Here is a 10,962-nt window from a genome sequence, read left to right on the forward strand (position 1 = left end):
CAAACACATCAACCTCTTTACTATGATCTACCTAAAACGCCACCTCCGCAAACCTCAACCCCGTCCCCGGCATAGCCCATCCCTTCAACGTCTCCTCTTCCTCATCCTCAACAACCTCACAAATTAAAGGCGCTCGAGCCTGACCCCTTGTCGTCACAGTAGTAGTAGTAGTAGTAGTAGTAGTAGCAGTAATAGTTGTTCTCTTACTCTTCTCCACCACCCGCCTGACCGCCGCCCTCTCCTCCTGGAAAATAAACCAGGTTAGATCGGCATTCCACGTCTCCATAGCCTGGATGACATTCTCAACTGAGTCGATTTCCACGCTTAGAGATGATGTTGCGGTTGCGGTTGCACTATCTGCTGGCTGAGTAGTAGTAGTAGTAGGTTTATTACTCCGCGTCCGGGAGGAGTAATACTCCGGCCCAGCATACCGCACTATCCATGCCGCTAGGAACTCGCAGATCCTGTCTCCGATGGATAATGGTAGGCGGACGTGTGTGAGGAGCGTGATGAATAGCGGGATTAGTGCGCGCCAGAGGGCGTGGTGGGGGGTGAATGTGCGGGTGCCGTGGGTGCCGGTTGTGGTGAGGGAGAGGGAGGGGGTGAATGGTGATGGTGATGTTGATAGGGTGGTGGTGGTTGTGTCTTGTTGTTGTTGTTGTTGTTGTTGTTGTTGTTGTTGTTGTTGTTGTTGTTGTTGTTGTTGTTGTTGTTGGGCTCGTCTTTCCATGGCCTTTTCAGCGTCTTGACGGACTTTGTCCCATACGCGCGTGTAGAGCCGCTCCCAGCGGGGAAATTCGGTTTCGATGCGCGAGGCCATAAAGTCGCCGGCGGTTTTGCACATTGTTTCAATGGCTTTGCAGGCTGTGGTGGTGACGAAGGTTTCTTCTTGGAAGGAGAATTCGGTGGGGGATTGTTTGAGGGTGGTGGTGATGAGGTCGGTGGATTTGGGACCTGTGGTTGGTTGTGAGATGGTCAGGGAGGATGGGAAGCTGATTCGGGCGGATACGGCGGGCCAGAGGTCGTTGATTAGTGGGAGGAAGCTGTTTTCGTGCGCGGCGAGGGTGGGGAAGACGTCGATGAGGATTGTGAGGAGGGAGCGGCGGAGGTAGGGGGACGGGGAGGAGAGGTGGGATGGGATGGATTGGATGATGTGGAGGAGGAGGTTGTGTGGTTTGCTTAGGGGTTTCTCGCTGTCTTCGGCTTCGCGGGGTGGGGGGAGTGGTTCATCTGGATCGTCTTCTTCTTTGAGGAGGTCGTCGATGGTGGTGTTGAAGTCGGATGCTTGCTGCTTGGGGTTCTCGGGGTCCTTTGTCCAGGGCTTTTTTGGGTGTGGGATGATTTCGTCGACGTCTCCGAGGTCTTCGGATAGTTTTGCACGCTTCGCTTTGCGATTTCTGAGGTCCTGGACGAGGGTGGAGATCTGTAGTCTTTCGTATGGCTTCTTGTGGTGGTCAACATTGCCGTCTTTGCCGTTGTCGATTGCTAGGAAGGAGGGGCTTTTGGTGCCTTCTTCGACGATGGCGGCGAGAGTCCGGAACATCATCTCGACGAGTTTCGGATACCCATGGTACATGTCGAGTATGCTGAAAATGGAGTCCACCAGGTCGTCGAGGTAGGGAATGAGTCGCACGCCGGACAGCTTGACCATCATTAGGAGAACCTGGGGCGGGTAGGGTGAGACGTCGAAGGTGTTGAGCTTTAGGGCCACGGAGTTCACGAGATAGTCAACGTTTTCGACAATCATTGTGCTGGCATCGCCATAATTGCAGGCCGTTGTGAGAGTGTTGAGGCACGTCATAGCATGTTTCTGGAGACTCGAGTTGCTGGATGCCAATAACTGAAGGACAGGGTATAATGCGTCCATCAACTCTGGACGAAAGGCCTCCCCGAGCTGCTGGGCTTGAAGGGCAACGGCCTCTAGCGCAAGTGCCTGTACCCGCCAGTCCCTAGACTCGTCGACTAATGGCTCGTTAAGTATGGGTAATGAGACGTAGTATAACTCTTCAATCATGCCAGATCGTGACAAACGTTGACCTGAAGGTTCGAGCTCATCCGTGGAGATGAAATCATCGAAAAAAGATGTGAGTTGGGTGTTGCTCTTTAAGAACGTGAGACCTAACCAGAGAGGTGCAATAAGAGCATTTCCCCTCTCCTGGTGAACTCGGTCGATAATCAGACGTTTGATCTCGCTGCCAGACTCAGATGCATTGAGTCTGATTATCATGGATTGCAAATCATTCAGCGTTTGTTGCTGGCTTCTGTGCTCGAGAATGACTGGAGGAAACGAGTCTGATTTGACCCCATTATTGAGTACTTCCAAAGTCTGGCTGTTTGCAACATCAGAACTGAGAGGCTGGAGAGCATTTGTCGAGCTGTTCAGAGATGCAGCCACACTGTCGCAAATGCCTGACGCCAGGCTAGCTGCAAGGAGATCGGAACCGGATTGTACCTGCGACAAAACTTGGAAGGCAGTTGATATTTGCTTAACAGCCCACTGCTTTGCCGTTTCGTCGTTGCTCTGCATGGTCCTCGGAAAGGCAGTAACCCAAGTATGAAGAGAGTTTTTCAAAGAATCAATCACGGCTGGATAAGTGGTGGCATGATGTCTAAGTGCAACGAATGCCTCATTCGGCACCTGATTTTCATCCACGTTCGACAATACAACAACAGTCTCAATGATGACGGGTAGTGCCTCCTGCAATGTTTCCTGACAGTCTTCTACTATCATCAAGCAGAGTTCCAACAGTGCTGTCTGCACCTCAGGCCGGTCATGCCGCCTTATTTGGGTAACATTTGCAAGAGCAAGTTTGATTTGTGTAGCAGTAGCTTTAAGCCAAGAAGCGTCAAGCACCAGTTGATCATCCGCATTTTGGGAAGGAGCTGACTTCTCCGAAATTTTGGCAACTTGATCGTTCAGTACCGTCCTTAGGAGGTAGTTGAAAATCTGAAAGCAGACCGACAGAAGCTTATACGATCGCCGGACCTGAGTCGACGGCTTTATGATCTTTGTCAGAGTTGAGACCGTCCGTGGCATTATACTTGCCAGCACTACTCGATCTGTGATACGCTGAAAGAGTGCTTGAAGCGCTTTGGCTGCTGATATGCAGAGTTCGTCTGACCCCTCATCCGCGGCGCCTTCGAGCATAAGATAGACCATCTGGTCAACGATAGTCGCAGTACCGACTTCATGGTAAATAGTCTGCTTAGCAACAGGTCCATCTAGAACATTGAAGATAGTGAGAAGGCAGTGGAATCCCGCAATGGCGAGCTCTGGTGATCGAGTCTGTGTTGAATTGGTTTCACCTGATTTATTCGGCGTGCCACCCACGATCAAGGTTAACAGGATGATGAGCTGCTTGCCCATCTGTGGCGACAAGCGCCTTCCCCATCCTTTCTCAACGAGAATGCGCAGGCACTTGACGGAAAGTTCCAAGCAGTTGACAGGAGACCTTTGGGTTTCATTGAAGATATGGCATAATGGGAAAAATGCATATTCTGCTAACTTCTCATCTAGAGCATCTTTGCGAGCAAGCTCGTCCAGTACGTTGTACACCGGTTGGAGGGCTCGAAAGACATCGTTTGGAGTTGCTTGTCGCCCACGGAATCGCAGGCCCACCGAGCTGAGCTCAACACATGGTGGTTTAAGCTTCTATTTATTAGCAAGCAGCTTGTTGCCATAAAGTACACTTCATACCTTGCTGAAAGCTTCCTGTCTAGAGATCTCCATTGGTATGGTTAGAGATGCTATCAAACTAGACGTGCATTCAATCGCATAACAGCCATCTGATATGCAACCCAGACATGGAAGATGCACGACTTCGGGCCAAATGCTGGAAATCCGAAGATGGCCGATGCTGCCTTACAGACCAGGCCATTATCGATAGTTTCTCGCCGCTTTCGCCCCCACATTCTGCCAATGATATAAGGCGGTGTGTTGTGGGTGTTTGCAATGTTTGACTGTAGCTCTTCGCTGCGCTTTCAACAGATCACATTGGTCTCCATTATACAGAGAGATTCAGGTCTATACAGGCGCTTGTATCTGGCAAAGTCTTTGATTCTCGTTTTGCCTTTGAATTTGGCTGCAAGTGGCGTTGATATTTCCCTGCTAGACCTGATCACGTGACTTTAATGGGATCTCGCGTCACGTCACGTCGCGTTCCCGTTTAAGCAATGGAAGGCTCCGTGAAGGCAGCAGTAGATGTCGACTTGGGTGCCTGATTTTCGGAACTCGACTCTCGTGCATATAAATCGATACATTGCCAGTTTAGGATGAGGGACGTTTGAGATAACGTCTATGCCCGCTAATCGCCCTTCAGCGTTTCTTGCGCCACTGTTACGATACCCTTGCAGGAGACCTGCTCCGGCGCCTTCGCAATTTGAGTCGCCTTTCTACACTGGCGACTTGACCTTGTCACGAATAGGCTCGCCATTACTTCCGTCGCAAACGAGGCAACTTGAAGTATATCAGCAGCTGAGAAGGACCTATAGTGGCATTGGTTCAAGCGCAACGCGATCGTCGCTCATAATGGCAGATTCAAAAGGCAGGAAGCAAGCTACCCTGGGGTATGTTCGGGATTCCCAGTTGACTATAGGGTGCGTCTGTGTGAATGGACCTCGGATGCATCTGTAAGTCCTAATGTATGGATTGCTAATATTGGCTTGAACAACAGGCGATTTTTCGGCTCGAATTCAGACCCTAAAGAAGCTCCCAAGAAGCAGACCACGCTGTCGTTTTCGAACAAGAAGAGCAAAGCCGCTAAAAAGGATAGTGAATCGGAAACAGCGCAAGATCCGGAGCCTGTCAATGGACATGGAACTAATGGGGACGCGAATGGTGGCGCCGACAGAGTAGACCCGGCCACGGAGTCGAAGCCAGAGGAGCCTGCCGATCAGAACAAGTTGAAGAGAGAAAACAGCAGCGAGGATGAAGATAGTGATATCCAGCCTGTCAATAAGCGCCGCCGCAAGACATCCCGAGGGGACGAAGCTACCTCCGCCCCCAAACGGAAGTCCCCATCGCCTAAAAGCCCTAAGAAGCGGTCGCAGTCGAAGGAGCCCTCGCCACCAGCTGTCGTCGAGAAGGCATCAGGCGAGAAGACACCGCAGAAAGAATTGAGCGTCTCGGATGATGAAGTAGCGGAAGAGGAGGCACAGTCTGCAAGTGAGGACGAAGAGAAGCCCGAGGTGAAGAAGAAAAAGATTGAGAAGGCTCAGGCTACGTTGAAGGCCGCTGGAAATGAGCCTTATCCCGATTGGAAAGCTGGCGACCCAGTTCCATATGCCGCGCTCTGTTCCACCTTTTCCCTGATCGAGATGACGACGAAACGACTAGTGATCCTAGCTCATTGCTCGCTGTTCCTTCGCCAAGTATTGCGACTAACGCCCCAAGATCTTCTCCCTACGGTTCAACTTATGATCAACAAGCTGGCCGCAGATTATGCTGGCATTGAACTCGGCATCGGCGAGTCCTTGATTATGAAGGCTATTGGTGAGAGTACCGGACGTAGTCTGGCAGTGATCAAAACAGACCAACATGAAATCGGAGATCTTGGCTTGGTAGCTGCCAAAAGTCGGTCCAACCAGCCAACCATGTTCAAGCCGAAGCCATTGACAGTTCGTGGAGTGCACGAAGGTCTTCTTGGTATTGCGAAGGTTCAGGGCCATGGTTCCCAGGATAAGAAGATTTCCGGTATCAAGAAGCTGCTTTCAGCAGCCGACGCAGCAACCGCAGGCAAAGGAAGCAAAGGCATTGATATCACCAAGGACAAAGGTGGACCTAGCGAAGCGAAGTACATTGTTCGATTCTTAGAAGGAAAGCTTAGACTTGGACTGGCGGAGAAGACTGTGCTTGTTGCCCTTGCCCAAGCTGTCGTCGCACACGAGGCCGCTATGGAGGGCCAGAAGACTCCCTCTGCCGAGAAGTTGGCAGAAGGTGAGGCAATTCTGAAGACTGTTTACAGCGAACTGCCGGCGTATGAAGTGATTATACCAGCCATCCTCGAACATGGCCTCTCCAACCTGCCCAAGGTTTGCAAGCTGCAGCCGGGAATTCCCCTCAAGCCCATGCTTGCCAAACCCACCAAGTCCATCACAGAAGTTCTTGATCGGTTCGAAGGAAAAGAGTTCACCTGCGAGTACAAGTACGACGGCGAACGAGCACAAATCCACTACGTCGCTCCTGACTCGATCCACCAATATCCGGGTGCGACAGCCACCTTGAAGAAGGATGCCAAGGGCCTCAGTGCGATCTTTTCGCGTAATTCTGAGGACCTATCGAAGAAGTACCCTGACGTTCTAGCCAAGCTTGATGGCTGGATTAAAGAGGGTGTCCAGAGTTTTGTACTAGACTGCGAGACTGTTGCTTGGGATACGGAGAACAAGAAGGTTCTGCCTTTCCAACAGCTCATGACTCGCAAGAGGAAAGATGTCAAAGCGGAAGATGTCAAGGTCAAGGTTTGCGTATTCGCCTTCGACCTTCTGTTCTTGAATGGCGAGGTAAGTTTTACTTGAAGTTGCCTCTTCGACTCCGCTAACTGTCAGATAGCCTACGGTCAAAAAATCGCTACGAGAACGCCGTGAGCTGTTACATGATTCTTTCCAGGTGACGGAAGGAGAATTCCAGTTCGCTCAGTACGGAAACACCAATGTACTGGATGAGATCCAGACACTGCTTGATGATAGTGTCAAGGCATCATGTGAAGGTCTGATGGTCAAAATGTTGGATACAGAGGAAAGTGGCTACGAGCCTAGTAAGCGGAGTCGGAATTGGCTCAAGGTAAGCCTCACTTGATAGAATCGACGATCTGTCTGCTAACAATGGAATAGGTCAAGAAGGATTATCTCAGTGGAGTCGGTGACTCCCTCGATCTTGTTGTACTAGGTGCCTATCATGGCCGAGGCAAGCGTACATCGGTCTACGGTGCATTCCTCTTGGCTGCGTATAACTCAAGTACGCAAACATATGAGACGATCTGCAACATCGGCACGGGATTCTCGGAAGCGATCCTGGAAGAGTTCTACAATGCACTCTCCCCTCTGACGATTGATCGGCCCAAGCCCTTCTACTCCCACTCCAACGTGCCCAAAGACCAGCCCGATGTATGGTTCGAACCGCGGTTGGTGTGGGAGGTGAAAACTGCGGATTTGACGCTCAGTCCCCGTTACAAGGCGGCGGCGGATGAGTTCATGGGGACGACTGGGGGAGGAAAGGGTGTGTCTCTTCGCTTCCCCCGATTTATCAAGTCCCGAGACGATAAGAAGCCGGAGCAGGCAACGACCACGCGGGCCGTGGCGGAGATGTACCGCAAGCAAGAAGCGGTCCAGAAGGAGAATGCTGGCAAGGGAGGAGTGGATGATGATTTCGAGTACTGAAGCGCGGAGTTCCTGCATGTCTTTCATGACTTGGGAGGTATATGTACATGTAATGCCGTTGGGTTCTGGATACCCACAATAAAGTGTTTCTGCTATTGCTTTTGCATTGTTAGAGTTCGAGGGCTGCTCTGTAAGGGCCCATTCCGTTGGAGTCAAGGATAATGTCTCAGCCTGAGGTGAGAATTGCAATATACACTCAAGCTTTCTCAATTCGATGCACAAATTGCAAACATCTCCCTTGCTGTTGGTAAAGTCTCCCTTTCCAGACGGAATATCTACAGGTCTCGAGTCCTCTACCCCTCGCCATCTACTGAATCCTCCCCAAACGATGGCGTCCGAATAGGCTTTACGGACGCCACAGTTGCTCCAGGCCACTTTCAAGTAAAAAAGAATGATTGATGGAATGGTACGCCGCTAACAAATGGGATCAGTCGGTCCCCTTAGATCGGCAGGGTCAGCACAGTGCGTGGGCTGTTCCTCCAGCCCTCCCTTGCTTCAAGCTGGCCCCGATTTGGCAGCTCGTGAAGCTCAGCCAGACATTCAGCCAGCCAGGAGATAATTCCCACCCTTCCGCTGGGCATAAATTGATCCTGGCAGCCATGTCATGCTGATCTTGGCTCGAGGACCAGTCATTCCTTTTTCCCCGACAATCACATCAAGTCCTCGAGGATGGGAGCTCTTCGGTGGCTGTCCATCACGGCGGCTGCGGCCTCCGCAGTGTCAGCATTAACCCCGGAGTGAGTATTTCAGAACATTGTGAATTGACCAAATTGTGCATGGCTAACAGGTCTATCTGCACAGACAGATGATCGGTGCCCCGCAGAGAGGCGATGTCATACCAAACCCGTCCGGTGTATGTCCATTGCCAGTTCCAGCTATGCAACAGAGCATTGTCTACTGACACCACAAGGACACTGGTTTATTCTCGACCTCCCAATGGTCCTTCGACACTCATTCTAGCAGTACCTGGTGGAGCTTGATTGACCTTGAATCGGGCGAGATCACCACCCTCACCGATGATAGCGACATTGAGGAGATTATCTGGCTTGGTTCTGACAGTTCTACGCTCCTCTACATCAACAGCACCAATGCACAGATTCCCGGTGGTGTGGAGCTGTGGATTGCGGACACTTCTGACTTTGCAAATGCGTTGGTTTAGACCTTAAACTATACTTCTGAGAGTTGATGCTAATCCTACCTGATGCAGGTACAAGGCAGCCTCTCTCTCCGCCGGTTTCCTCGGCATCAAATCAACCGTGACGGATTCCGGCGACGTGCATTTCATCCTGCGTGGAAAGTCCTATCCCAACGGTACGGCCTACAACGATCAGCTCGCAGAGACCTATCCCAGTACAGCCCGCATCTACGACAGCATCTTTGTGCGCCACTGGGACACCTACCTGACCACTGCCTCCCACGCCGTATTCTCCGGCACTCTGCAAAGCTCGACCAGCGATGACGGCAATGTCCAATACACCTCTTCAGGCGGATTGACCAACCTGGTCAAACCAGTCAAGGGTGCCGAAAGCCCATTCCCTCCTTTTGGAGGCAACAATGACTATGACCTCTCGCCTGATGGCAATTGGGTTACCTTCAAGAGCAAAGCCCCAGAGCTGCCTCTTGCTAACAACACAGCTGCCTATGTCTATCTCGTTCCGCACGACGGCTCTGCGACTGCTTTTGCCGTCAACGGCCCTGATAGCTCTGCAACCCCGGAGGGAGTTGAAGGCGAATCTAACAACCCCGTGTTCTCCCCCAGCAGCGATAAAATAGCATACTTCCAAATGGCGACCAATACGTACGAGTCAGACCGCAACGTGCTATACGTATACTCCATCACTGATAACACTATCACGCCCCTTGCAAAGGACTGGGACCGGTCTCCCTCCTCCGTGACATGGATCGACGAAGACAACCTCGTCGTGGCAAGCCAAGATCTAGGACGAACCAGACTATTCGCCATCCCAGGCGATGCAGCAGACGACTTCACGCCCACAAACTTCACAGACAGCGGCACCGTATCGGCTCAATACGCCCTATCCAACTCTACCCTCCTCGTCACATCCAACGCCTTCTGGACAAGCTGGAGCGTCTACACCGCCAGCCCAGACGAGGGCGTACTCAACACACTGGCCTCAGCCAACGAGATCGACCCCGAGCTCAGCGGCCTCAGTTCCTCCGATTTTGAAGAATTCTACTTTGACGGCAACTGGACTACCGTAAATCACCCTCCCCAATGATATACAGCAATCATACTAACCCCATCCAGCTCCAAGGATGGCTCACCTACCCGCAAGACTTCGACCCATCGAAGAAATACCCCCTCGCGTTCCTCATCCACGGCGGCCCCGAAGACGCCTGGGCCGATACCTGGAACCAGAAATGGCACTCCAAGGTCTTCGCCGACCAGGGCTACGTTGTCGTCCAACCAAACCCCACGGGGAGCACCGGGTTCGGCCAGCAGCTCACAGACGCCATCCAACTGAACTGGAGTATGCCCATTCCCTAACTCCCAAACCCTCTCCCTCTTATACACAGCTAACAAATGAAATCAATCACTAAAGCCGGCGCCGCCTTCGACGACCTAACCAAAGCCTGGCAATACGTGCACGACACCTACGACTTCATCGACACGGATAACGGCGTCGCCGCGGGCCCCAGCTTCGGCGCGTTCATGATCACATGGATCCAGGGCGACGACTTTGGACGTAAGTTCAAGGCGCTGGTTAGCCATGATGGTCCGTTTATTGGTGATGCGTGGGTCGAGACGGATGAGTTGTGGATTGTTGAGCATGAGGTAAACCCCCTTCTTTTCTTTTCCCCTATACACACATATAGTATACATGATATTAACACAAATAATGATCCAGTTCAACGGCACTTTCTGGCAAGCCCGCGACGCATTCCACAACACGGATCCATCCGGTCCCAGCCGCGTCCTCGCATACAGTACTCCCCAGCTCGTCATCCACAGCGATATGGATTATCGTATCCCTGTGGCGAATGGGATTGGGTTGTTTAATACGCTGCAGGAGAGGGGTGTGCCTAGTCGGTTTTTGAATTTCCCGGATGAGGATCATTGGTATACATCCCCTTACCCCTCCCTTTCCCATCTTTATATTTGCTTGTTCTTTTTTGATGGACATGGGTGCTGTGGATGGATGATGCTAATGTGGCTGTGTTTTGTGTAGGGTCACCGGTCAGGAAAATAGCCTTGTTTGGTATCAGCAGGTGCTGGGATGGATTAATCGGTATTCCGGGGTGGGAGGGTCGAATCCGGATGCGATCAGTTTGGAGGATACGGTTAATCCGGTGGTGGATTTGAATCCGTGATTATTCTATTTCACTACTTCGTATCATTGGATGTGATGATGTTTCAGATAGGAACTAGAGTTGCCTGTTTGTACTGGTGATTAGTTGGTAGATTACGAGATGATGGATGCATGAGATGAAAGACTTTATTAATGATGTTGAAAACTGCTGCTGTTGTATATCAATTTATTCTTGTAGTGGTTTGATAACTACCTACTGTCTGTCAACTGCTATACTGACATACCAACCAACCACACAATCAGTCAATCAATTTCT

At 51.3% G+C, this 10,962-nt stretch overlaps 3 protein-coding genes across 3 annotated transcripts; 2 read left to right on the forward strand and 1 right to left on the reverse strand.

Annotated features, from left to right (window-relative positions):
* Positions 1-31: 31 nt before the first annotated feature.
* Positions 32-3,789, reverse strand: BO87DRAFT_460725 (uncharacterized protein; the record flags this gene model as incomplete). The annotated part of the gene is made up of 2 exons (XM_025629032.1): positions 3,698-3,789; positions 32-3,649 (listed from the first exon to the last, which is right to left on the reverse strand). Exons 1-2 carry the CDS (start codon positions 3,728-3,730, stop codon positions 32-34), a joined length of 3,651 nt encoding a protein of 1,216 aa, XP_025477955.1. The 5' UTR covers positions 3,731-3,789.
* A 739-nt stretch (positions 3,790-4,528) lies between these two features.
* On the forward strand, positions 4,529-7,374 carry BO87DRAFT_398702 (DNA ligase (ATP) CDC9; the record flags this gene model as incomplete). The annotated part of the gene is made up of 4 exons (XM_025625385.1): positions 4,529-4,596; positions 4,674-6,498; positions 6,548-6,778; positions 6,829-7,374. The coding sequence occupies 4 exons, from the start codon at positions 4,529-4,531 to the stop codon at positions 7,372-7,374; spliced, it is 2,670 nt and encodes an 889-aa protein (XP_025477956.1).
* Positions 7,375-8,043: 669 nt separating this feature from the next.
* On the forward strand, positions 8,044-10,829 carry dppV (dipeptidyl peptidase DppV; the record flags this gene model as incomplete). Its single annotated transcript, XM_025627963.1, has 8 exons — positions 8,044-8,111; positions 8,176-8,227; positions 8,285-8,523; positions 8,582-9,593; positions 9,644-9,866; positions 9,939-10,171; positions 10,245-10,456; positions 10,566-10,829. The coding sequence occupies 8 exons, from the start codon at positions 8,044-8,046 to the stop codon at positions 10,705-10,707; spliced, it is 2,181 nt and encodes a 726-aa protein (XP_025477957.1). The 3' UTR covers positions 10,708-10,829.
* Between the last annotated feature and the right edge of the window lie 133 nt (positions 10,830-10,962).

This window comes from Aspergillus neoniger, assembly GCF_003184625.1.
Source record: "Aspergillus neoniger CBS 115656 unplaced genomic scaffold BO87scaffold_24, whole genome shotgun sequence".
Taxonomy (NCBI): domain Eukaryota; kingdom Fungi; phylum Ascomycota; class Eurotiomycetes; order Eurotiales; family Aspergillaceae; genus Aspergillus; species Aspergillus neoniger.